This window comes from Lissotriton helveticus, chromosome 9, assembly GCF_964261635.1.
Source record: "Lissotriton helveticus chromosome 9, aLisHel1.1, whole genome shotgun sequence".
Classification (NCBI taxonomy): domain Eukaryota; kingdom Metazoa; phylum Chordata; class Amphibia; order Caudata; family Salamandridae; genus Lissotriton; species Lissotriton helveticus.
In genome coordinates this window covers 593,967,152-593,994,027 of record NC_136070.1, presented here as the reverse complement: position 1 = coordinate 593,994,027, position 26,876 = coordinate 593,967,152, and the positions used below count along the sequence as shown (strand labels likewise).

At 46.4% G+C, this 26,876-nt stretch overlaps 1 protein-coding gene across 5 annotated transcripts in view; it reads right to left on the bottom strand.

Annotated features, from left to right (window-relative positions):
- Positions 1 to 24,098, bottom strand: part of HNRNPUL2 (heterogeneous nuclear ribonucleoprotein U like 2) — a 473,541-nt gene extending 449,443 nt beyond the window's left edge. For 4 of the 5 annotated variants that reach the window (XR_013601019.1, XR_013601020.1, XM_078660591.1 and 1 more), the window contains exons 1-12: positions 18,115 to 24,098; positions 17,509 to 17,641; positions 16,704 to 16,774; positions 16,159 to 16,298; positions 15,485 to 15,575; positions 15,294 to 15,406; positions 14,042 to 14,305; positions 12,750 to 12,872; positions 12,156 to 12,284; positions 5,926 to 6,094; positions 4,970 to 5,164; positions 4,769 to 4,851 (exon numbers count right to left, since the gene is read on the bottom strand). Coding sequence is in view for 3 of the 5 variants with exons in the window: in XM_078660591.1 (XP_078516717.1) it covers positions 4,769 to 4,851; positions 4,970 to 5,164; positions 5,926 to 6,094; positions 12,156 to 12,284; positions 12,750 to 12,872; positions 14,042 to 14,305; positions 15,294 to 15,406; positions 15,485 to 15,575; positions 16,159 to 16,298; positions 16,704 to 16,774; positions 17,509 to 17,641; positions 18,115 to 23,932 (7,329 nt within the window). In the remaining 2 variants the exon portion in view is untranslated. The other variant, XM_078660592.1, reaches the window with a different exon arrangement.
- Between the last annotated feature and the right edge of the window lie 2,778 nt (positions 24,099 to 26,876).

Below are 26,876 nucleotides of genomic sequence, written 5' to 3'. Positions count from 1 at the left end.
AAACAAAACAGCGGCAATCATGCAGACCATCCACTCAGGGCCCCAACAGACTCATTCCCCCACCACATCCCCAATCAGCTCCACCCTGACCCACATTAACGCCTCCATCACGTCTGCGACTTTCCTGGATGAATGGAAATGTGCAGAAATCAGCACCTCTCTCATGAATTCCACAGCCAACCCAAATCAACTGAGCAACTTCCAACCCATATCCCTACTTTCCTAGCCAGTCAAAGTGAGAAGGCCATAAACAAGCAACCCACAATCCCCCCTCGAACTTCACCATCTTCTAGTCAACACACAATCAGGATTCAGAAAGAGCACCGAAACAGCACTCATTGTGGCCACTCGTGAAATTCAAAACATCCTGGACCAATGAGAAGCAGTGGCCCGCAGCCTACTCAACCCTACTCAACCCCTCTGCGGCCTTCTATACTGTCTCCCACAACACCCTCATCAGAAGACTCCACGAGACTGGCATCGCTCTCAAATGGATCTGTTCCTTCCTCCCTGGAAAAAGCCAAAGGGTTAGATTTCCATCCTTCACAACGAAGACCAAGAAACTGAGATGCCCCCAAAATAATCGTCCCTCTGCTCTACTCACTTCAGCATATACATGACACCGCTGGCCAACATCACCCAATCACAAGACATCACCGTCATCTCATACGCCGATGACCCCCAAACTCATCCTCTCCCTGGCAGACAAGACAAACTCCACCAGAACCAACTTCACCAACTGCATGATCATGATAGACTGGATGCGAGCCAACTGCCTGAAGCTAAACTCCAAAACGGCGGAAGTCCTGCTCTCAGCAGGCTGGGCTATGGCAACACTATGTCAGATTGTTCAAACGCCTCCTACACAGACCATACAGAATGCAGCCCCATGACTCTTACTTGACCTCCCAAGCCGCACCCACATCACAGCAGGAAGCTTCAATGGCTCGCCATTCGCAAGTGTGGGAAAGTCACATTTCTCACGGACACATACAAAGCACTTCACAACACAGGCCCAGAATACCTGAACAGTTGCATGCACTTTTGCCAACCCACCAGACACCTATGCTCCGCCTCACTCGCCGCATGCGCAAGAGCAAAACTGGGTTGCTCATTCTCCTACAACGGACCCAAGACAAGGATCGACTTCCTTCAACACTTCAGAGCCTCCTCACTTCTTGAGTTCTGCAAAAAGCTGAAGACATGGCTCTTCACATAAGCACCATAGGACACACTCCTTGCCTAATTGCCCTCTCTAAGATTAGTGTGCAGTACAAATCAACATGACATAACCAGGACTTGGCCATTACTTTACAAGTCGAGTGCTGAAACAGCACTAAAATCAATCAGGCATCTACCTTCTTGATCTATGTCTGTGCTATATATATGTCAAAGGGGGGCGAAATCTAGTGTTATCAGTTTTGTTTAAACTGATTAGTTAATTCTTCATTTTGTTTTTATCTTTCATGGCAGATGCCCTTAGTTGGAGACCTGATGCATCGCCATTAGGAATATTCTTAGAAGATTTAATGTTAACCGAAAGGTTAGAGTCTACAAGCACACAAAAGACATTTGAAGTTGTAACCTAGTTTAAATGTAGCAATTACCTGCTAAAAATTTCATTTTCACTTTATGAAAGTATGGCACCAACTAGAAAGTGCGTTACACCAAATGTAGGCTTCCACGCTGTATCAGCTCTTCAAGTAAGCATTAAGTCGTCAACCTTCTACCCCAAGTCATGCGACTAAAGGGAATATCTTTCGTATCCAATTTGGAGTGCATCAGTATTGTGGCCCAGGCACGTCAGAGCATATTACGCCGGGGTTACAAGAAAAGGCTACAAAAGCATCTCTGGACCAGAGATTCAAACCATACCAAAAAAAAGATATATATCCTTAGACTTAAGGTTCAATGTGTTCTAGCTGAATTAAAGTAAGCAAATATAAGAATATGGGCACTAAAAAGTGGAGATTGGGTGGAAGGTTAGGCAGATGGGAGCAAAACAAAACGGCTTTCTACAAAAGTAGCCAGATGGAGTTTAAAATCCGTCAGGCTATGTAAATGCATTGGGGGAGGCCACATTTTCTCCAGACAGAGTTTTCAGTTTCTTGCAAATCTACATTTGCAACTGACTTTGTCCATTTTGGCGAAATCATGTTTTAAAAAAAAAAAAAGTCTCTCAGTTGTAGGGCATGAAGAAAATGTAGAAGCACAGAGAGGAGAATGACTGACATGGCCAAAGAAGCGAGACTTCAGCGGCCACAAATTACACTGAGGTGCTTATCTATGGTAAAGCTAGCTCAGCTAAGATGAATGCTGCGCTAAACAGAGGACACCAGTAAACTAAACCTTTTCAGGAAAGTCTTGCATTCTATTTCAGTCACTCACTTTAGGCTCTTGTCTTGCCACTATGACTGGACGTGGAAAGCTATTGTGTGTTTAAGAGCACACAGAAGGTGCCGGCCTAGGGGCTGAGACCAGGTGTGAGGGGGTAGAAGCTACACCAGAAGGGTTAACAAAGAGGGCTGAAATGTGTTTGAGGACGACAAAGCCTTTGAATTATGCAACGAAGCGCCATGACTTTTAAAAATGCAACTCTTTGCTATTTGCCAGGTCTATTGTGATTTTACTGCAGGAAATGTGGTTGCAGTCTATTCCTCATTTCAGTGTTTTTGCAAAATGGGCAACTAATAAAATGGGTGACCTTCAGGAGGAATAGTTAATTTCATTTCCATGGATCTTCAAGCAGCTAGTAAGTGGGTGGAGTGGTCACGTCGAAGTAGTATTGGCAAATTAATGACGGAGGTCATAAAGGAATCCAAATTGTTCCAATAATAAATGTACACATTAACACAAAAAACACTGAAGGAGGCAGTAGCAATCTTGAACTTAGACAAGGGGGTTTTGTACTACTCTTCATGCTACCCATTTAATTATTTGTGATTTTAATATGAAAATAGACTTATAAGTTATCAACCCAGTGTGGAAATTCGTATTGGATGCCCCAGATATCCCTATGAGAAATTAGCAGAAACTAGCTCCATCAAACTACACAAGAGACTTCCACTCAAACCCAACTGTCATCGAGACTTCAGGGCCAGATTCTATATCAAAGTCAGAAATCACTATATTTGGCAGCATGGCTCTTTCCGCTAGACAGTATGGTCACCTAGGATTATAACCAGAGTGCATGCAGATTTTAAAAGAAGCTAATTGTCCTTCGGCTAGACAATGCTATTTCATGTAGTGCAAGCAATCTGCATATGCCAAAACAATTATCACAACCCTATTACTTACCAAAAGGAGGCCATACTTTATTTACTCTATTTAGCCAAATCAAAACTACACTTTTCAATAAAGGTTTTCCTAGCAGCCATCAATGCTTACAGAAAATATCCTTTACAGATATCCTTCATAAAGGTCCCAAGTAGTCAATTATTTCTCGAAAGCCTTTTCCAAGAGAACCTAATATGGTATTATTAAAAACAATGGATACTCCCTTTTGAACCCCTTTATAAAGTTACATTACATCTTTGTTGGAAAGTGGCAATTTTAATAACTATAACCTCAGCTTGAAGAGTTAGCAAAATCCAAGCTCTATTAACTATAGAGCCTTATAATATTTGTCATTTTAATAGAGTAGTAATGAGCATAAATCATTCATTCATTCCTCCCCACGGTAGAGTTTGAGTTTTACTTAATTTGCCTAATCTATTTTACTGGCTCTTTTCCCAAACTGCTCCACTCTGGTTTAACAATCCCTCCACTAAGATATCAAGAGTTCTAAAATTCTGTCTCCAGAAAGTTATGGAGATGCGCAAGTCTAATCAGCTCTTCATTTACTATGGTTATATTATACAATAAACAATTCACTGCGAAGTGGATAGCATTATGAATCACAACCTATCAGTTAGCGAATAAGCTTCTCCTAGACCGACCAAAAAATACTATACTAGAGTACAAGCAATTCCACCACTAGGCTACGAAATGTTCCTATTAAGCACATGTGTAGAGCAGTGACTTGGAATCCATTTATACTTTCACTAGACAGTATTGCCTTGATATACAAAAACTTGAAGTACAGAGATATTAAGACAATTTACATTACATAAATACATATTTGTATTATACTTTATTTTTGGAAATGCATATTTTTAGCATGAATATATTTTTATACACGCACACATTTAAAGAACGATTGCTATACCGTGGTTCCTTCTGGCCAAGGCCAACACTCATTGGTGCATCTTTAAAGCTTGCTACTCTATTCAGGTGTTTAGGATTACCAATGAAGAATCAACTTTAATTCAATTTTTTTTTTTTTCAATTTGTGCCTTTTGATATTTTTGATGTATCACATCTTACACTTTGTTGTGCTTATTTCCCATATTTTATCTTTTTGAAATCTGTCAGGCGGAGACTTTTTGTTGTTTATATACATTGATGCTATATATGTCCCCTGTCATATTGACCTTTCTTGTCTCTAAAATGTAACGCGCTCTGATACCCCCGGGTCCAGCCAGCGCTATAAAAAACCTCTAAAATAAATAAATAAACGATGCAGAGAAAAGATTACTTTTAGTCCTAGCTCTGCATCATAGGAACCTTCACTGAAATTCTAAACACACCCACCCACCACCCTGGCTCTTTAGAGTTGGGCATTGGAAAGATAAATATTCTGAATGTTTCCATAAACAAGAAGTGCATGGGTGGAAGACAAAGTAGGCCTGATGTCATATAGAATATATGCAGTATTGTTTTGACTTACCCCTCGGTTTCCAGCCTGACCCCAGTTCTGCTGTTGCTGTTGTGCATATGGACGATTGTCATATCCTCTGCCTGAGCCCCCACCTGGAAGAATACAAATAGTTAACAGTACCTCACGGACACTCACCCAAGACACACACATACTGTGTGGGACTGACCATTCAAGGACAGAATAGTCCAACACTGCACAACAAGGACATACCACTGCTGCCTTGTCCGAAGCCCCGGTAAGGCCGGTTGCGGTTGTTCCGTCTATTTGCTCGCTTGTCGTGTGGAGGGAGCACTTTCAAAGCCTCCTCTTTGTTTGCAGCCACCAGCTTTTCTGCCTCCTCCTTTGGCAGGCCAATATACAAAACCTCGTCCACATAGTCGCACTTTTCAGGGAGGGAAAAGTTGGCTGGAATGAGGGAGGGAGAAATTACAGCTGGGTTTAAGTGTAAAGTTAAAAGAACGAATAGCAGAATGTCTCATTTGGAGTGGAGTGTTGGGAGATCACAAGATACCCTGGAGAAAGCACAGACTGGCTAAGTAGTTTTTGGTAAACTTCCATAACTAAAATGAAAAGCTCAACATATTGCAATCAGAAATAATAAATGTGGCACAAACCTCAGCACACTGGGTCACAGGCTCTTTAATAGGACAGCAAAAATTAAAGGGGCTAAACTAAACACGCATAGATGCATCAGATGCTGCAATTGATACACAAAATTGACTAACTGCTGAAGTTTTCACTGTTAACTATTTTAAAATGACTAGCAGCAATTATTCCAAACTTATCTTTTTGGTAACCAAAAGGCAACTTTCCCGCAGCCATTGTATTTATGCAACACATTGTGGCTTTTGCAGGTAACAGTAACACTGTGCCACTGGCGATAGTCAGAGATGGCACTTGCGACACTGAAGGCTCTACAAGCCCTCCTGTACGGTTATGTAATCTCAAGCAGTCCTGAAGGATAGAGATCTAAGACAAGGATGAGAGAGCAGACTTGCTTACAACTTAGATCAGTGTACTACACAGGAGTCTCTTAACAGTGGCAATTAAATCACTTCACATAATCCATAAATTGGTTGGATACTTTATCTAATTACTTTACTGATCTATAGCTACCCATCAAGCAGCCAGGACGTAAATAAACCTTTAATGCATGGGTGCCATACCTTTCATCTCTAATAGCACATGCTCGGGGACCTCTTCTCCTCCCTCCTGCCGTCGCAGCTCCAGCCTTCTCTTCATGTCCTCCTCACTTGGGACCACCACAACAGCCTTGCGGGAAAATCCTTTGAAGGCTTGGAGCTTCCTTCGCTGAGCAGAGTTATAAACTGTGCACTATAGGAAACGGGTAAGTTAATTAATCAGGCAAAAGGGCGTGGGCACAAAAGGGACCGTTAGGGTGCAAGAATTGCAAAACAAAAATAAAAACGCCTGTTAGTCAAACAGCAAATTCTAATCTATGGCTAGAACACCAATGCAGCCACTGCAGACTGGATTACTCCTGTAGTGGTGTTTTTTTCTTATTTTTGGGGGGTCACAAACTTTAAGCCCAACTACACTGCAGATGTTTAAAAATGCATCACTGCTGCAGTTTCTGGCTCGACACAGAAAATGCACCATTTAAAATGGGCTTAGTTGAGGACACAAAAGTAACGAACTACTGAAAGAGCTGCAAAGAGCTACAAAGTATACTAATCAGAGTGGAAGGATTAGGTTATGTACCCTGTAAGTACCCGTTTGTGGCATGTAGTGCTGCAGGTTCACCTGCTCTGCATACTCCTGCCATCTAGTGTTGGGTTCAGTTGTGCAACTTGCTTTTTCTTTGAAGTCTTTCAAGAAACAAGGTAGAGTAACTCCTCTCGGTGATACCTGCGCATAGCCATCAACTCCTTTGTTAGATTGTTTTCCCGCAGGCGGGAGAGAGGAGTGCGAGTAAAGTGTCAGTATAAAGATGTCCATGAAAATTGTATAAACTAATTGCGTAAACTAAAGCCACATGCTTCCAGGGAGGCACATGTAAATCTACAGCACTACATGCAACTAACAGATGCTTACAGGGTAAGTAATCTGCTCGAAGGCAGTAGATATACATGCTCTACATTGACTGAAAAGCAGTCCCTCCTAAGAAGCAGGGGCTAGCGTGTAGGAGTTGCAGCAGTTTGAAAAATTGTACATACCACTGCCTGACCTACATTGGCTTGTTTGAGTGTTAAAAAGTCTACACAGAGTTTAGTAAATGTATGTGGTGTAGACCATGAAGCCGCTTTAGAAATTTCATCTATGGGGATATTTCCTTAAAAAGACATTGTTGCCCCCTCTTTAGGAGTAGCGTGCACTCTGGGAGTTTTGGGTAAAGGTCTCTTGGCTTCAATGTAGCAAGACTGAACGCTTTTTACTGTCAATCTGGCCATGTCAGATTTGGATATGTGGTGGCGAAAAAGCAAAAAACTATTATTTTTCTGAAAGTTTTAGTTCTATGTAAAACATGAGCCCGCTTTTTACAGATAAGCTGTGAAGAGCTCCTTCTGCTGCTGCTTTCTGCTACAGAATCAGGGTTAGAAAAAAAAATAGTTCAATTGATTTATTGAGATGAAACGGAGGAACTACCTTTGGTAAGTATTTTCGTTTAGTCCGAAGTACCATTTTTTTCTTTGTGTGTTTGGAAGAATGGTTCTTCTAAGGTTGATGCCTGGAGCTCATTAACCCACCCAAGTGAGGTAATGGCTAAAAATGCCACTTTTTATCATCTAAATTGAAGTGAGCATGAGTGCACAGGCTCAAAAGGAGGACACATGAGCCTAATAAGCACAATGTTTAGGTTAGATGAGGGTGTTGGTGGAACACAAGAAGGAACACTTTAATCCTTCCATGAATGCTTTAATAACCAGAATGTTGAAGAGCAATAAATGCTGTCTTTTTTGGAGATAGGCAGCTATCGCAGCATGGTGTAATCCAATGTAAGTGTTTACCAAATTTGACTTTTGTAAATTAAGTAAATAGTAAAGCATGTCTTGCAGAGGCTTTGATAGGACTGATATGTTTAGGTTAGCATTAGAAAACAATATGATACAATTTTGCAGCAGAACAGGTTGTAGTTATGGGTCTGCGTGGCGGTTTAAGAACATTCATGCATTCTGATGGTAAGCTTGGATAACCAAACTCCAAGACCTCAGGAGCCAAAATGCTAGATTGAGTATCTTGGGGTCTGGGTGCCTCATTGGTCCTTGATTCAGAGTACTGAGAGATAAAGGAGCGTTGTGAACCAGTGTTGACATGCAGAAGTGAGAGCAACTAGAGTCATTGTGAGAGACGCTTGTTTGAGTTTCCGAACCAGAAATGGAACGAGGGTGAGGTGGAAAAGCATAGGCTGATATCCCTGACCAACTCATCCATAGTGCGTTGCCCTTGGATAAAGGGTGTGGAAACCAGGAAGCGGAGAGTGGGCATTTTGCGTTTTCTCTACTGGCGAACATGTCTATGTGAGAAGACCCCCCCTCCCACTTTTGAAAGTAAGGATGGACGTCTTGTGGGTCGAGTTCCCATTCATGAACTTGTTGGTGCGTACTGCTGAGCAGGTCCGCAAGATGGTTGTCCATTCCCGGCAGAAATCCAGCCAACAAATGAATGGGATGGTGAAAAGCTCAGTTGCAAACGGTCTGAGAAAGGTGTGACAACTGGGGAAGGCCGTGCCCCCCTGTTTTTAGGTCGAGTCTAGAGCAGCGCATGCGCTGTCTCAGGCGAGACATTTAGTAAGTGGCTTTTCAAAGTGCTGCCAAAGGCTTTTCCCCGGCCACCAACATGCAGTTATGCGCGTCGTGAACGTGCACAGGAGCCATCTGGCATTTGTAATGGCTCATTAAGCCTTACAGCGCCTGAACCATGCTCCTCCAGCCCCTCTCTCGAGTTCCCTCTACCATTCTCGGCGAACAACCAAATTCAGGAAGCACGCAGTAGCTGCACACGCAGAAAACCACTTAACAGTGCATTTTTTCTCTTGCCCTCCGTGCTCTCTTTCCCAGAACCCCGCCCCTTTCAGCATCTAACTGCCCTACCCCTGACCCTACTGTATATTTATGACCCCTTTTGTGTACAGCAATCAGTTAAGGTTTTGTTCTGTAAGCCACGCACATTCAGCCTTGTCAGTTGAATGCTCATGAGAGGGACTCTGAGGAAGTGATGCTGGTTCCGCTATCCGGTCCATTAAGGCGCACGCATCACTATGGATCTCCAACAGTCCAAAAATTCCCTCCTGCTGTTCAAACAAAGAGCGTGTGGCAGTTTTGTTCATTGAAAACAAAAGATGACGGGGGGGATGTGTTCTGCAGGTGGATGGTTGGTAAGAGTGTGACGCAACAGCAGCTAATCAAGGGAATTTCATAGATCATATCCAGTGCTTAATTTGTATTTTTTTTTTAACTGCAGGGGCTTAAATGTGCTTGAGGAGCTCTGTCGCAAATGAAGCTGAACATGAAAGTCAATTCATCAAAATGCCAGGGGAGTGGAAGTGACACGACACACCCTTTGACCTTTAGTTTCACTCGTACACACATACTTGCACATTAAACACACACACCCACCTCCAGCCTCTTTTTTCTGTCAATCTCTAATTACACAGCATTTTCTCAGTGAGGGAAAGAAGTAACTGTTGTAACAGGCTCAATGCCAGTGCTGTCTTCTTAGGTCAGGGCCCTGAACGTCACGATATTCTCACATCACTCATTGCCACCACAGCATCACTCAGCAACACCTTCGCATCAATGCAGCACTGCTTCCGCATTAGAGTATCACCATCTCAGTATTAGCACAGCTCCTCATCAGTGCACCACCACCAGTGCAGCCCCACCTCAGCAGCATGTCAGCACCAATAGAGCACCACTCCAACATCAGTGCAGCATCACAGCACCACCTGAGAACTAGTTCAGCACCACCTGAGCAGCAGTGCAGCACCACCACCTCAGCAGGACTCAGCACCACAGCTGGACTCAGCACCACCTCAACGTCACTCAGCACCATCTCAGTGTCACTCAGCACCATCTCAGTGTCACTCAGCACCATCTCAGTGTCACTCAGCACCATCTCAGTGTCACTCAGCATTACCTGAGCCTCACATACACACCAAAACACCAACACCTCAGCATCACTTGAAAATCATTCAGCATCACCTATCATCTCTGCACCAGCACACCACCACCTAAGCATCCCTCAGAACCACCTCAGTCAGCCCCCAGAATCTGGCATATGTTGGATCTCCCTTAGTGTCCGTCCGCTGCTCATGTTGCAATTCAGGTACTATTTCTCAACCTCCACTCTCCTGTTTATGCCCCCCCCCCCCAAAAAAAAGCAACAACAAGTATTCGAACAGGCAGGAAGAAATTGCAAGGACAAAAAAAATACATTTTGTATGTTAATTCGTTCTTTAATTGGGTCGTTCAGTTGTACATAATTTCTTCTTGGTTATATATAAGATAGCAAAATGCTTAGAATACTCGTTTATTATAACTTTTCAACATGCCGCACAGCACCCACACTGCTCTGAAACATAGCTTAAAGACATTGACAAAGCCTATAGCTCTGGCTAAACACTTACAAGGTCCCAAAGGCTATGCCAATACTGGTTATAGATAGTACATGGTTGTTGTATTGTCAGTCAGGACTAGGACAACCTTGTGAGACAGATGGGGAAGGAAGGCTTTCAATACATGCAAGGAATACTGCCGTACGTTCGAACTAGTTGATGTGTAAGGACTGAGGTTTGGCATCCCAGAGACCTTGTATAGTATGATTTTGAGATCTGCACCCCAACACATCTCCTTGTATAGTAGGATTTTGAGATATGCATCCCAACCCATCTCAATTGTGTCTGTAGTGTCCAGAAATGGCCAACTTTTCAGTAAATTGTTGGTGTTCCATCATTGTAGAGAACGATGAGTTTGGCAGTCTATCAACACTAGATCCTGGAGATGACCCTGTGACTGAAACCACTGATGAGAAAGATAGCTGTAGTGGGCACATGTTTAGTCTTGCGTTGGGAACTATAGCAATGCAAGATGCCATCATACCTAGTAGACGCATAACAGTCTAAACTGCGAGCAAACTTTCTCTGAAATTGATGTAGAAGTGTTTGAAAGTTTTGTATCCGAGCGGGGTTGAGGTAGGCTAAACTGAAACAAACTGTGTTGAGGATTGCTCCTAAATATGGTTGAAATTTGTAGAGGCTGATGGTGAGACTTGGGAGCATTGATGGCAAACCCTAAGTTGTGTAACAGGTTTATTATCTAAATGTGTTGTTGACACTGCAGATGGGTGTTGGCTTTGATTAGCCAATCATCCAAGTTCAGGAATACATCAATTTTTTGCCGACGTAGGTGTGCTACTGCTTGGCCCCTTCTAAAAACCCATATTGCGGTAGGGACACGGAAGGGGAGAACTTTGAATTGGTAGTGTTTTTCTGCTATGACAAACCGGAGGCATTTGCGATGAGCGGTTATATGGACGTAAGGTCCTTTAGGTCTAAAGTTGCCCATCTGTAGAAGTAGAATGACTTCTTGTAGTGTGACCATGTGAAAGTGTTCTGATAGAACGTAGCAGACGAGAGGTCAGATATCTAGTATTGGTCTGAGCGACCCAGCCTCCTTTGGTATGAGAAAGTACAGTGCATTTTAGATGAAGGGGAACTGGTTCTATAGCCCATTTGAGCAGAAGGGCTTGGACCTCGTTTGAAGAAGAGTTATTTACCGAACGAGTTGAACATGGAGAGGCACCTTAGTCCAAACTAGACGGTAGAGAGAAAATCTCAAAAGTGGTTGGAGCCCATGTGCAGCATTAAAGAGAGGAGTCCCTCTTAACTCGTCACTCGAACGACTTCTTCGGAGATAAACAAGCTGCACGTCTCCGAACCCAACAATAGATGGCAGGAGAATACAGAGCCTGTGTATCTAAAGCCACACGTGTCATTGAACACCACACTTTCACACCACCAAGCCCATTCCTGTGTGAGAGAACTTCGACAGCAACTAAATAGTTAAATTTAAAGACATAGGAATTGAATTTCTCTGGCCGACGCTCTTTGAGACTGGAGTATTAAGGCTGTCATAATTCATACAAGACACTTTGACAGCAAGTGCCTCATCATCTCATGTTAAGTATCTGTACTAGCCCTATAGTTGTAGTCTCTCTGCAGTCAGAACTACACCTTCACACAGAAGGGGAAATCCAAGCTCACTTTAGTATACATCTCCTAAGTCTAATCTGCCTTTCAGGTCCAAGGCCGCTGTAACTTCTGCACAAAAGCTTTTAAAAACATTCAGGCTTTGAGACAAACTAGACTTTCAAATACCGGAAGAGAAAAAGTCAGAACTCAACCTTGAGCGCCATAATTGGCTAAAATGTTGCATACCTGATCCAGTATGAAGTTCCTTTTCCTTTTGGAAGCCACAGGGACAAGCCGAATCAGGCACTGAGTAGCTTGTTTGATTAATGTATCCAGACGCTGAGAATCGATTTCTCGGACTTCAGGTCCCTGCATCTAATAGAAAAGGGAAAAGATTGGCAACACCGCTGATTGCATGATAAGTAACATGAGGATAAGAAGAGTAGGGGTCTCCCAGCATTCAGAGGAACAGCATTAAGTGAATAGATCTGGGGTGCCCTGGGTATTGCGCTTTCAATTCCTGCGTCAGCTAAGAACTACGTATGCCCTCCCTGCAATACAGGTACGCAAATACATTTCTTTGGTATCACAGAAAGACTGATAATGGCCTGTGTGATGGCAGGACAAGCCAAAGTGCCATAAAGCTGACAGACAAACCCAAAATGTAGTGCAGCTCATAACAGATCCCCCACATGAGACTGATGTTCACATAGATAATGACCACAAATCTAAGCAAGAGCAAAGACTACATGTAAATCAACTGAATATGGCACTTAAGCTCGACAGTTAGCCCCAATAAGCAAAGATGACAGGACTTGCAAAGCAAGGGTTTTAACTTACCCTCATCTGCTTCAAGAGTCCGTCCGCACCCAGGACGTTGTAACGCTTCTCTGGATTCTCAAGAGTGTGCTTCTGAACCCAATGGCTCTTTCCTGCACCTGGGAGGCCGACCATTAATAGTACCTGCAATGAGACGAGTACATACCTGAGCAAAATACCAAACATTAAGTGGGCCAAGGACAGAAATGTCATTTTAAGCAGGCAAGTACCATTGAAAAACATGTGCTTTCATGGTCTACCAAACTTCATACCCCAGCTACACAGATAAAGAAGAACAATTCCTTTGAGAAGGGAATTCTACAGACGCATCACATGGATATGGGTCTCAGGAATCCCACCACTTCACCCAACCCCACCCTCCAAACCCATACACTTATTCTTGAGGACTTTTTTGATTTCCACAATAGAGTACATAATACTAGACACCTGCTTAAAGTTTGCATGGGCGAAGCCAACAACTAGACAGTAAGCTATGATATTAATTACAATGCACCCATAAGAAAATACAACTCACTTTCACCCATCCACTCATATCCACTAGGAAACTGGACAGGAGTAATTGCACCAGGATACACTTGCTGGGCCACCACTATGTTCCAAATAGCTACTATGCAAACAAATTAAACTTTTCACCCGAAAATCAGTTGCTGCTTTGCATGCTTTTACATCTGGAATTACTACATTGCTGTGTAAGTGCATCAGGATTACCATTGCATCAAGTTAATTTACATCGTGGGTGCATTTACTTCACAGGTAAGTTTGTAGGTACTTCTAGTCCAAAATCAAATATTTACGTACCTTTTTAAGTCTAAAAATTAATCTACGTATTAAAGTTTTAAAACAGAAAAATGTTACTTTAAAAGTCATTTAAATTAAATTTGTATTCATTTTATGTTAATTCTATTACACATTTAACACAACCACAACGTTAAACATGTACAAAAGGGCTCACTTAAACACAGTCACTTGTTTAATGAGTAAGTTCACCTAGTAGGATCTGTTAAGATTCTCTACATGATGAGAACAAAAACCCATTTATAATACTCCGTTGTTATTTTCAGATATATAAAGACTCAATCTGTAACAAATCAGTGGGCATCAGCAATGTTCTATATAATAGTTATTATTAAAAAATCCCAGGCGCTTGCTTGAAAGTTAACTTGATTTGCTTTACTGAAGATACTGTTCAGACAGCAGACTCGCATCTCCCACGGAAGGCAACTTCCTCTAACAAAGCTGAAGCTTTCCAACAAAGATAGAGACTTCAAACTTCTACTCGAGGGCGCCATTACCTCACAATCCTCCACAGTTTTCGGAGGCACAGGAGAGCGCACCCGATCCTCCAGTGGGACATTGTGGAGTAAGGCAAAGCCTTCTGTAGTTGCAAAATAGGACTTCTCCATCTGGCCAAAATTTAACTCCACAATGCAGTTTTTGCAAAGTACGTGTGGCAATAGAGGCCGTTCTCCTAAAGTCGACTGGCTGACTTGGAAAGCAATGCCAATGGGACATCCGTTTTTAGAAAAGGAGAGTTCCACCACGTCATTCTTGAAGTCCTGCAAGGAGTGAGAGAAGAGTAAATACGGAGGACAGGACAGCCATTCTCCCACCTCTTACTAACCACCAACAGAACTCCAAGTATACCCATTGAAGCTAGATTCCCTTATGGATAAGTAAAATACACAAGATAATAAAAACATGACAGTGCAGACAACAGCTTCTAGGTCTGAATCTAGTACAGAAAGGGACAAACTGCAGCAAATGCAGTCAATCACAAAATAGTATTAACATAACTACAACAGTAAACTTAACTCTCAAATCATTTTGCAACAGATCAATGTTGGGAATGTAATGTATTAGTCACAGGGAGCTCACCAGGAACAGTTAGGAAGATCCTGGCTACCCAGAGATAGCACCCAAAATGAATAGGTTGAGGAACTGTTCACAGGAAGCAGTAGTTCTTAACCCTTGAGCGTCCGCAATGCCTACTCAGGGAGTCCATGACTGTTTAGTTTGCCAATTAGATCAAATATATATTTTGTTTGGGATGTACTTGTTCTTGTATTTTGGAGTCCTTTTTTAGGTTCAAAAAGTAGAAATTGCTTAGTGATTCAGTGGTTGTCCACAGAAGTCACAAGATGAAGCATCAAAAAAGCATGACACCAACTTTAGCAGTGATAAAACTCAGAATAACCACCAAACATGGACAATAAATTAAATCTACTACAAACTGATGTAAAAATGTCAGCTGTGGCAATCACTGAGGCTACTTTTCTAATTCATTAGTTAATTTTCTAGGCACCAGAGTTATTTTTGTCATGAAGACCCACCACTCATTTAGAGTCCTGTAGAACCTATTTTCATTTTTATTTAGACCTAGCCACACCAAATATCCCACAAGGTTTCCCATGATACAGCTCTAAGGATCACCCTCTGCAAATCTATACTTTGTGCCCTTTCTGCCCTCACACCTTCCAGATTGGCACTCACTTTTATCCCCCCACCTTCTTTAGTCAGGTCAGACCTCTGTGTAACCCTACTTACAGCAAAGCAGCCGATGACATCATTCTCACCAAACGATTGCCCGTATGCCTCAAATTCACCTCCAGTAACCTTCAGACCTCTCCCATCAAAGCCGTATGAGAAGGCATCTTCCCCTGTAAGACAGTGGGACGTAATTATCATGGGCTCTTCTCAAAAACTTCCACCCAAAGAGAAAATATAGGAGTATTTACCCAGTTGTGAAGATGAACGATCCACAGACCAGCCCACACGGAGCAGAGGCACCTCGCTGCAGTTTTCCGGAAGAGGGAGATTTTGCACGACCTGCAAAAGATAATAAAAACCAAGCATCAGCAAGGTCGAATATTCTGCCAACATTCGCAAGTGAAATCCTCACTGCTGTTCACATGCAACTTTCACTGGTCCTCTGTATACCACAAGAGATTTTTTTTAACTTATGATAGCACTGTATACCAAAGGAAAAGCATATTGATTAAAAACATTGCTCTGAGATCAGAAAATAGAAACTGAATGGCAAGTTAATCTAGGTTGGACTTTTTTTTTTAAACAGACCAATACCTCAACATTACTAAAGACCTTCCTATTCATTTAGTCACCCAAGTTGCTAAAAAAATGGCATCAGCACCAAAATTGAATCAAGAAAGGGCGCAGGCACATGTGTGTATCACAACCGGAAGACAAAGGTTTTGGGCTTTACAGTCTCTAATATTAGAACCAAAGCATATGTTAGATTACTATGTTCAGAACTCATTGTAGCAGTGCTCTGTGCTCAAACAATTTAAAAAGCTATATAACAGAGAGAGTAAGTGTTTGAAAAGACATTGCACTACCTCCTCATTCCAAATAGCCACCATACAACAACAACAAAAAAAAGAAGAACGTTTACCTTAGCCTCAAAGCAGACTCGACCCTTGGACACACCAAAGGTACATCTGGCACCGCACCAGAGTGCAGGGAAACGGTCCGAAAAGAGAGGCTGGCCTCCATATCGGTCTTTGTTTACTTTAAAGTGAAGATCAGTGGTATCTGGAATTAGACAATTATATTTAATGTATCTTGGGGAAAAGAAATACTCCACCCGAAACACAGAAAAACTTAAGACAACTCTCATATCTAGTTCCATTATAACCTCAAAATATTACAAAGGTTTTTGATGGCCTCCTTATTCAGTGTTGCTGGTAAAGAAAGAGCCGTGGTACCAGAAGCAATTTTCCAGTAACCCTGAAACTAGTCTTTGATCAGGCAAACACCTGTGTGCATACAGTTAAAGAATTTTCAGGAGAATCACTTCATTTAAGCACAAAGAAAACCAAGACCAAACCATTTTTGTGTAAATTGTTGACATTCATAGAAATGCATATGCCCCTGTCATGATACCAGAACCCAGGGAAATAATCCACAAAAATGTGAAGCTGTCGTAAATAAACATACATGTGTCCAGGCACACAAGAGCCTCATCCACAGGAGCTTCCTCTTCTTCCTCTGGCACCGGGGATCTTGATCTACATGGAGAGAAAGCACAGCTAACTAATAGCTTGTTCGATTTCCAAGTTCAAGAAAATGCAATTATACAGCCATGTAGCATACTAAAAATCCCACCATTGTAAGAGCATCAATACACATAAGAACTCAAATGATTAACACCCCCGTTCTTCGATAATTGTTATTCTTCGGTCAACATTCACACAAAATGTTAGTCTTATCATCATACTGGGAAAAACTAAAAAGAAAACATTGGGGGAAAAATCTCTGCAACCCATCTGAAACACTTCACCATCATAGGGTTTATGACGCCAATAAACATGGCCCCACCACCTACTAAATTCCCAGTTCATCCCATCGTTCCTGCGCACCACCCTCCAGTGGAAGATCTAACACGCCTAAATAGTTGCCGCCTGAAACACCTACAGCATTAAGTTATTGCTAATTAATGCTTGTTTAGTGCACCAACTGCCATTTTACATCCTACAATGCGCCTTCACAAAAGAACTGTTACATCAAAAGATGCAAGTATGCCACTTTATTATCTACTGGCTTGCTGAGGGGGTGAGGAGTTTAACAGGAGAAGAGCTGGGAAGTATGTTAAGTAGGGCCCACTGAAGGTGGCTTGGAGTAAAAAAAGGAACAATACCAAAGAGTGTGGGAAACCAGAACTAAAGGCAAACATGGCAAAAGTAGAGGGCAACAAAAGGATAGGAATACCGTAGTGTGAGATTTAAATAGAGACTACTCTTACCGGCTGTAGTATGCCTCCTCTTTGTACTCGTGATAAGTGCGACCGTGGTCTTCACGGGGCCTCTTCACCCCACGTCGCTGGTCGTCAGAGCTAGCAGCGTCAGAGCGCTCACTCCTGGGATCATCGTCTGTGCCTGTAATACAAATCAGCAACACCGTGGCCATCTCACTTTAAAGGATCCTTGAAAGTCAATTCACTACTTTCTTTGATACAAAGTAATCACCACCCCTTCCTGGTCACAAAAATGAGCATATTAGGTGGGTGCAAAATGTATGCAAATCTACTGGGGTTGACAGTGGAATGGGTCATCAGGCAGCATAGTGAAACACAACCAACTCATGTTTTTCAGGAGGCTTTGGTGCAATAGGTTGGCAAGTTTATGTGGGAGTAGACCCATTTCTACATAAGGTTATATTAGTTCTTCATACTGTGATGTACGGATTGAGTGCAGGTTTTTCCAAGGACCTGAACAATCAATTACTTGGTCTGCATTCTGTGATGCTTATTTTAGACATGCTCCAGGTGTGTTAACAGGAAATATTTAGTAGACTTTGTTAAAATGAAAGCTTATAAGCAAAGGCTGTTTATATGGAAAACTGTACATACCCAACTCTTCCTCTGTGCCCTCCTTATCGTCATATTGTGCTTCATCGCCACTCTGCCCATCCTCACTGGGTCCAGCCTCTGGCTCCATCTCTTCCCAAGTCCGCTTACGTCTCCCATTCACGCCATCTTGCCCAGTCTCAGACTCCTTCAGTCCAATTCCTTCGTGCTTCATTTCTTCCATTCTTAGGCTGCAAGGTGTCTGTGGATTTGGGGCACTCTCTGGGCGGACTATAGGTGGTGGACCTTCTGGTACCCTCTGCTCTTCTGGAGCAACACTCTTCTCTCTGACCTGGTCACAGTCCTTGGTACGCGCTTGGTCTTTCAGCGTAGCTTCGCTAGCCTCTTCCAAAACACTCTTTAGTTTCTTCTCTGGAACCAAGGCTTCTGCCCTCTTTTCCTCAGAGGCCATGGTCTCAGTCTTCTTCTCAGGCACTAAAGCCTCAGTCTTCTCCTTGTCAAAGGGAGTGGCTTGTGGAAGGCCAGGTTTTTCTTTTTCACAAGCCACGTCCTCTGCCTTCTCGCGGGCCAGGACCACCACCTTCTCTCTCTCTGCCTTCCCCAGTGACTCAGCCTTCTCGCGGGCAAGGGACTCCATGTCCTCTTTTTCCACCTTCTCTTGGGCCAGCGCTTCCGCCTTTTCCCTCTCCACCTTATCGCGGGCAAGCGCCTCCGCCTTCTCACGGGCCAGCGCCTCCGCCTTCTCACGGGCCAGCGCCTCCGCCTTTTCTCTCTCCGCCCTCTCCCGGGCCAGCGCCTCCGCCTTTTCTCTCTCTGCCTTCTCCCGGGCCAGCGCCTCCGCCTTTTCCCTCTCCGCCTTCTCCCGGGCCAGCGCCTCAGCCTTCTCCCTCTCCACCTTCTCGCGGGCCAGCGCCTCCGCCTTTTCCCTCTCCACCTTCTCGCGGGCCAGCGCCTCCGCCTTTTCCCTCTCCGCCTTCTCCCGGGCCAGCGCCTCAGCCTTTTCCCTCTCTGCCTTCTCCCGGGCCAGCGCCTCCGCCTTTTCCCTCTCTGCCTTCTCCCGGGCCAGCGCCTCAGCCTTTTCCCTCTCTGCCTTCTCGCGGGCCAGCGCCTCAGCCTTCTCGCGGGCCAGCGCCTCAGCCTTTTCCCTCTGCGCCTTCTCCCGGGCCAGAGCCTCAGCCTTTTCCCTCTCCGCCTTCTCCCGAGCCAGAGCCTCAGCCTTTTCCCTCTCCGCCTTCTCCCGAGCCAGAGCCTCTGCCTTTTCCCTCTCCGCCTTCTCCCTCGCAAGAGCCTCGGCTTTTTCTCTCTCCGCCTTCTCGCGGGCCAGCGCCTCAGCCTTTTCCCTCTCCGCCTTCTCCCGAGCCAGAGCCTCAGCCTTTTCCCTCTCCGCCTTCTCCCGAGCCAGAGCCTCAGCCTTTTCCCTCTCCGCCTTCTCCCTCGCAAGAGCCTCGGCTTTTTCTCTCTCCGCCTTCTCGCGGGCCAGCGCCTCAGCCTTTTCCCTCTCCGCCTTCTCCCGAGCCAGAGCCTCAGCCTTTTCCCTCTCCGCCTTCTCCCTCGCAAGAGCCTCGGCTTTTTCTCTCTCCGCCTTCTCGCGGGCCAGCGCCTCAGCCTTTTCCCTCTCCGCCTTCTCGCGGGCCAGCGCCTCAGCCTTTTCCCTCTCCGCCTTCTCGCGGGCCAGCGCCTCAGCCTTTTCCCTTGCCGCCTTCTCGCGGGCCAGCGCCTCAGCCTTTTCCCTCGCCGCCTTCTCGCGGGCCAGCGCCTCAGCCTTTTCCCTCTCAGCCTTCTCGCGGGCCAGCGCCTCAGCCTTTTCCCTCTCAGCCTTCTCGCGGGCCAGCGCCTCAGCCTTTTCCCTCTCAGCCTTCTCGCGGGCCAGCGCCTCAGCCTTTTCCCTCTCAGCCTTCTCGCGGGCCAGCGCCTCAGCCTTTTCTCTCGCCGCCTTCTCCCTGGCCAGCGCCTCAGCCTTTTCCCTCTCAGCCTTCTCGCGGGCCAGCGCCTCAGCCTTTTCCCTCTCAGCCTTCTCGCGGGCCAGCGCCTCAGCCTTTTCCCTCTCAGCCTTCTCGCGGGCCAGCGCCTCAGCCTTTTCCCTCTCAGCCTTCTCGCGGGCCAGCGCCTCAGCCTTTTCCCTCTCCGCCTTCTCGCGGGCCAGCGCCTCAGCCTTTTCCCTCTCAGCCTTCTCGCGGGCCAGCGCCTCAGCCTTTTCCCTCTCAGCCTTCTCGCGGGCCAGCGCCTCAGCCTTTTCCCTCGCCGCCTTCTCGCGGGCCAGCGCCTCAGCCTTTTCCCTCGCCGCCTTCTCGCGGGCCAGCGCCTCAGCCTTTTCCCTCTCAGCCTTCTCGCGGGCCAGCGCCTCAGCCTTTTCCCTCTCAGCCTTCTCGCGGGCCAGCGCCTCAGCCTTTTCCCTCTCAGCCTTCTCGCGGGCCAGCGCCTCAGCCTTTTCCCTCTCAGCCTTCTCGCGGGCCAGCGCCTCAGCCTTTTCCCTCTCAGCCTTCTCGCGGGCCAGCGCCTCAGCCTTTTCCCTCTCAGCCTTCTCGCGGGCCAGCGCCTCAGCCTTTTCCCTCTCAGCCTTCTCGCGGGCCAGCGCCTCAGCCTTTTCCCTCGCCGCCTTCTCGCGGGCCAGCGCCTCAGCCTTTTCCCTCGCCGCCTTCTCGCGGGCCAGCGCCTCAGCCTTTTCCCTCGCCGCCTTCTCGCGGGCCAGCGCCTCAGCCTTTTCCCTCGCCGCCTTCTCGCGGGCCAGCGCCTCAGCCTTTTCCCTCTCCGCCTTCTCCCTGGCCAGCGCCTCAGCCTTTTCCCTCTCAGCCTTCTCGCGGGCCAGCGCCTCAGCCTTTTCCCTCGCCGCCTTCTCCCGGGCCAGCGCCTCAGCCTTTTCCCTCTCAGCCTTCTCGCGGGCCAGCGCCTCAGCCTTTTCCCTCGCCGCCTTCTCCCGGGCCAGCGCCTCAGCCTTTTCCCTCTCAGCCTTCTCCCTGGCCAGCGCCTCAGCCTTTTCCCTCTCAGCCTTCTCGCGGGCCAGCGCCTCAGCCTTTTCCCTCTCAGCCTTCTCGCGGGCCAGCGCCTCAGCCTTTTCCCTCTCAGCCTTCTCTCGGGCCAGCGCCTCAGCCTTTTCCCTTGCCGCCTTCTCGCGGGCCAGCGCCTCAGCCTTTTCCCTCGCCGCCTTCTCGCGGGCCAGCGCCTCAGCCTTTTCCCTCTCCGCCTTCTCACGGGCCAGCGCCTCAGCCTTTTCCCTCGCAGCCTTCTCACGGGCCAGCGCCTCAGCCTTTTCCCTCTCCGCCTTCTCCCTGGCCAGCGCCTCAGCCTTTTCCCTCGCAGCCTTCTCACGGGCCAGCGCCTCAGCCTTTTCCCTCTCCGCCTTCTCCCGGGCCAGCGCCTCCGCCTTTTCCCTCTCCGCCTTCTCCCTGGCCAGCGCCTCAGCCTTTTCCCTCTCCGCCTTCTCCCTGGCCAGCGCCTCAGCCTTTTCCCTCTCCGCCTTCTCCCGGGCCAGCGCCTCAGCCTTTTCCCTCTCCGCCTTCTCCCGGGCCAGCGCCTCAGCCTTTTCCCTCTCCGCCTTCTCCCTGGCCAGCGCCTCAGCCTTTTCCCTCTCCGCCTTTTCCCGGGCCAGCGCCTCAGCCTTTTCCCTCTCCGCCTTCTCCCTGGCCAGCGCCTCAGCCTTTTCCCTCTCCGCCTTCTCGCGGGCCAGCGCCTCAGCCTTTTCCCTCTCTGCCTTCTCCCGGGCCAGCGCCTCAGCCTTTTCCCTCTCCGCCTTCTCGCGGGCCAGCGCCTCAGCCTTTTCCCTCTCCGCCTTCTCCCTGGCCAGCGCCTCAGCCTTTTCCCTCTCCGCCTTCTCCCGGGCCAACGCCTCAGCCTTTTCCCTCTCCACCTTCTCCCGGGCCAGCGCCTCAGCCTTTTCCCTCTCCGCCTTCTCCCGAGCCTCAGCCTTTTCCCTCTCTGCCTTCTCCCTGGCCTCAGCCTTTTCCCTGGCCAGCACCTCAGCCTTTTCCCGGGCCAGCGCCTCAGCTTTTTCTCTCTCCGCCTTCTTGCGGGCCTGCGCCTCAGCCTTTTCTCTCTCCGCCTTCTCACGGGCCAAGGTCTTTGCCTTTTCTTTTGCCGCCTTCTCGCAGGCCAGAGCCTCAGCCTTTTCCTTCTCAGCCTGTTCATGGGCCAGGGCCTCAGCCTTTTCCTTCTCAGCCTGCTCCTGTCTCAAAATCTCTCCCCTTTTAAGTGGCAGAGGTGCTTCTCTTTCCTTTTCTGAATTCTCCTTTTCTACATTTTTCTGGATTAAGGCTTCAGCCTTCTTATCTACCAATGTTTCATCCTTTTCAGTGTTCTCAGTGTCAACCTCATCCTGTGTGGGTGCTTCGGCTTTCACCTTTACTTTTTTTCCACGAAGCCGTGGGCTCTTCAATTCTTCCACTGAGCATTCCGCCATTTCTTCAGAGTCCTTTTCAGAAGTCACAGCTGCAGCCTTTGCTCGGCCAGTTGTCATTCGTGCCCTTGGGCTCTTTAAATCTTCGTCTAGCCCTTCACTGGTACTCCCGCCACCTTCCTTCTCATGGAGTTGAACTCCAGCCTTCCCACGCAACCGTGGGCTTTTAACTTCTCCAGCCACTTCATCAGTAGGACCAACCTCTTCCTTACTGCCACGAGCTACTCTGCCCCTCAACCTTGGGCTCTTCATTTCCTGCTCCTCACTTGCTTCGCTCAAATTGTCCTCAGATTTTCCAGACTTTCCACGAGATGAGGCTGGCTTGCCACGGAGACTAGATCGTCTTGTTCCTTGCTCTTCATCTTCCTCATCCAAATTCTCATTTTTATCTTTCGCCTTTTCTGTGGCCCCGCGTGCTTGAACAGCGCCTTTCCGACCTTTCGTTTTACCACGTGATCCAGTGTTCTTAGATTCCGCTTCTTCTTCCTCCGTTACCATCTCTTCTTCGTCACCCTTATCGTGCTTAATCTTCCCATGGTCTGCATCATCAACCTTTTCTTTCCCACGTAGTCGGGATGCCCTAGTTTGCCGTGGTACATCTTCTTCCTCTTCCGAGCTCTCCAACTCCTCCTTGCCTCGAGAAGTTTTCCGACGAGCTGTAGAGCCTGCTTTCCCTTTTCTGCTCAGTCCTCGGGACCCGGTTGCCGGCCCCTCTTCTTCCGAACCCTCCGGCTCATCGCCCTTGCCGAGGGCTCCCTGGACACGCACCGGCATGTCTGCTTTTTCTTTGCCTCGTAGCCTGGGCCGCTTGGCCTCCGGTTCGTCCTCTGGGCTGTCTTCCACTTCACTGTCAGGGCTTGCTTTGCCGTGTACAGGGGTGGCTGGCTGCTCCCTTCCACGCAATCGTCGTCTCTTGGACCCAGGTTGTTCTTCCACTGTCGTCTCTTCATCGTTAACATCAGCGCCTTTAGTACGGCCTGGGGTGGCCACCCTATCTCTGCCACGGACGGGGGTTACTGCCTTGGTTGCGTCTTTAGACGGACTGCCTGTCCTGGTCGCTTCTTTGGTCGGAGTCGCAGTTTTGGTCACCTGTGTCACTGGAACTGCCGCCTCTTTAGCCCTTCGTGACCTCGTCCTCTTGTTCCCTGTATCTTCTTCACCTTCTAACTCTTCACTGCCTTCCTCACTCTGGGCCTTAGCCAAGGATCTAGTCTTCCCTCGGAACCGAGGACTCCGCAAGCTTTCTCCCTCTTTTTTCTCCTCCGATTCCTCATCTTCTTCCTCCTCCTCCTGAAGGCTCTCCTCACTCTTTTCGTCCCGCGGTGGTCCGGGACTCTTCGATTGTCCCCCTTCGGCCTCCAGCGCCTCGTCCAGTCGCTGGGCTAGTTCTGCCTTGAGGCCGCGCGAATCAAGTCCGCGCCGCTGCAGTTCGGTGCGCAGGTCCGCTACACGCATCTTCTTAGTGTCCATGGTCGGGGCTCGGTGTTGTGTGGTATTCCCCCCCACCACCTTCTGCCGCCGCCGCTGTGTTAGGACCAAAGCTTAGCTTCCGCTTCCGGTGCCCCAGATAACCCTGCGAGCCCGCCCTCCCGTTGCCTGCCTCGACCCGGGGCTGTGACTGAGGAAAACGGCGCTCGCGCAGTCTCCTAACTTTGAATAACAAAATGGAAGAGGGAGTAGCTGTTTTGGCGCCAAAAGAGGTAGCTTAGCGACCATCTTGAACGAGAGCGGGGGTTGACCACTATAATTGCCTACTGGCCTTTAGTGCATGTCAACAAATCAACTACGGCCACAGTATCTTTTTTATTTGTAGGACATAATAGTTGTGCAGTTTTGAAATAGACGCACACACCTTGCAATATTTTCACGCGCTATTCGAAATTGTAATTTGTTGAAACTACATTGAAAACGCAACAGTTTAAAATGTATTTCTTCTAAATAAAGCTTTTCCTTATTTGTAAATTGTAGGTACAGTTTTGTCCAGAAATTTACAAAATGGCGAACGCGGTTACTCTAAAGAAAATGCGTCGACGAGTGACGTAAATACGACTACTGCCTGACGTCAGCTCGTTTGATTTCAGGTTACCAGGGAGCTCAGGTTTTGTAAATATTGCGCGTCCATGCCCCACCCCCAACTCGTAATTTGTTCAACTCCGCGCGCTCTTCCAAGACGTTGAGAATGCGACTGTGTTTTTCTCTTTTGATTGGTTGACCTCAACAGGCGCGACTTGTTTATGATTGGGTGGCGCTTTGTTTTGAATGGTTTAATGATTGGTTAAGTAGTTCATGAGGGGGGATGGGCATAGCCTCAATTGCGAATTTTAGTTTGTTTTTGTTTCTGTTATTTGTTTTGTGTTGCGTTGTAGTTTCCCGTTGGTTGTCCGGAGGTGGTGATGTGTTATTCGAATATACATGAATAAAGCTATTTGTTTCTGGTCGTGCTTGAGTGGCGTCTGCCTCCTGGTATGTCCTTTCATCCGAAAAACACCACACGTTTCTTTGTAAATCGTGGTTTTTATTATTTCTTCTTACTCATACACGCAGCAGAGAACAAACACTACTGTTCCTTCATCCTTCATCCTTCAACTATGCGCACGCCCCTGCCTGCATTCCATGTTCTGGAACCTATTCATGTATTATGCCATGCTCTAACGTAAATGTGTAGCGGGGAAGTTGGCCAGGACGTGTGTTGTTTTTGCGTCTTGAATTAGCCCTAGACCATACTATTTTTTTATTTGATATGGTTCTTTATACCTTTTCCTCCAACTTTTAAAAAAATTCTTTTTTGCATATTTTGAACAGAAAAAGACAATAATGCCTATACAGAAAATGCTTGTGTACATATGATTAACAAAACATTGAACAACAAAATTGTGTTTTAAATACACAATCTAAATAAACATTAATGTGAAAAAATCATAAACCAAACCTCCTAATGTCTTTGAAGTCTTGTATCAAAATCCAATTTCATATATAGATATTATTTCATAAACTTTCAACGAATGTATGTCAGCGTTTCAATTAAGGAAACATGAAAAAATGAAAAAAACGGGGAAAACGTTAGTGTCAAATACATGAGACTTTTCTTCAATATCCTGCCAAAAAATACATTCATAATTCCTCCATGTTCATATCACAAATCATAATAAAGCCAACACGTTTCAATTCTCTGATATTAAATATGCAGACTCTCATCAGGGCTCTTGATTTTTTACAGCAATGTAGGTTTCTGGGCACTAGAGTGTATTTTGCCCGTTTAGACTTCTTTATCGTTTCTTTCAGCCAAGGGTGCTTAACCAGACCCCCCAGGATATAGCGGCATAAAAGTGCAAATTTTGCGGCACAAAAATTTAAATTTAGCGGCATTATTGCAGCACTTTATTTTACTCGTAATCATTCCTTTTCAGCCCTAAATCAATGGAACCTGTTTTAGCATAGTATTCCTCTTTGAAATAGGCATGGTTAAAGTTTCTACAGCTCTACAGAAGCACAGCTCCAATCTACTAACCTTGTGGGAGGGGGCGTATTTCTTCCTGGGATTTTCTAGCGCCCATGAGTGCAACCCTGCCGGGGCACCACTTTTACCGTTCCCTAGGTGCAGTCACACAGCTCCCATTTGCTCCATGGGTGCAATCACACAGCCCCCATTTTCTCCCTGGGTGCAGTCACACAGACCCCCATCGCTCCCTGGGTGCAGAGGTACAGACTCCTCTTGTGTTTCGTGCACTGACTCCCGTTTATGGGTAGTGCTGACAGGGCAGACATCTCTCAATAATCATCCTTCAGAACTAGGTTCCCCAGTTTTAAATTCAGTAGCTCTGACCATGGTGTCACATCCTCTCCCCCACTAAACACCATACCGCCCACTGAGAGAAACTCGCACTGCCTCAACTATAACCCAATTGTGCCCCCTATAAACACCTGGATGCGGCTCAATTTAAATTATGCACTAGACAAGAGCAATATTTTGACTACAAAAAAAAGTAACATAATCCTGGAAAAAGCAAATACTCATGGGGAATACAAAATTAAGTAAATCATGTAAAATGTAAGCAGGAAAAACATGGTTACTTTAATACTTTTACACTCACTATTCAGAAATCAGAGAGTGCTTTTGCCTGAAAAGTTAAGGACATGACTACATGGCACGGAATGGACCCATTTCAATGTCTATTGCTTTTATCCTTACAGAATGTAAGCAGTAGAGTAAAAAGACCAATTCCCTGAACACCGAGACGCAGTACACATTTTGTTTTCCATTCCACGTGTTGCAGTGCCTCGAGCACTGGTGCACTAGTTCCCGGCCCGGGGCAAAACAACGCTATTCAAAGAAAGACAAGTAAACAAAAGTAGAGCTTCACTGGCAAACTCTGTAGAGTGGGGCAAAATGTGTTTGGGTATGAATAAAATCAAT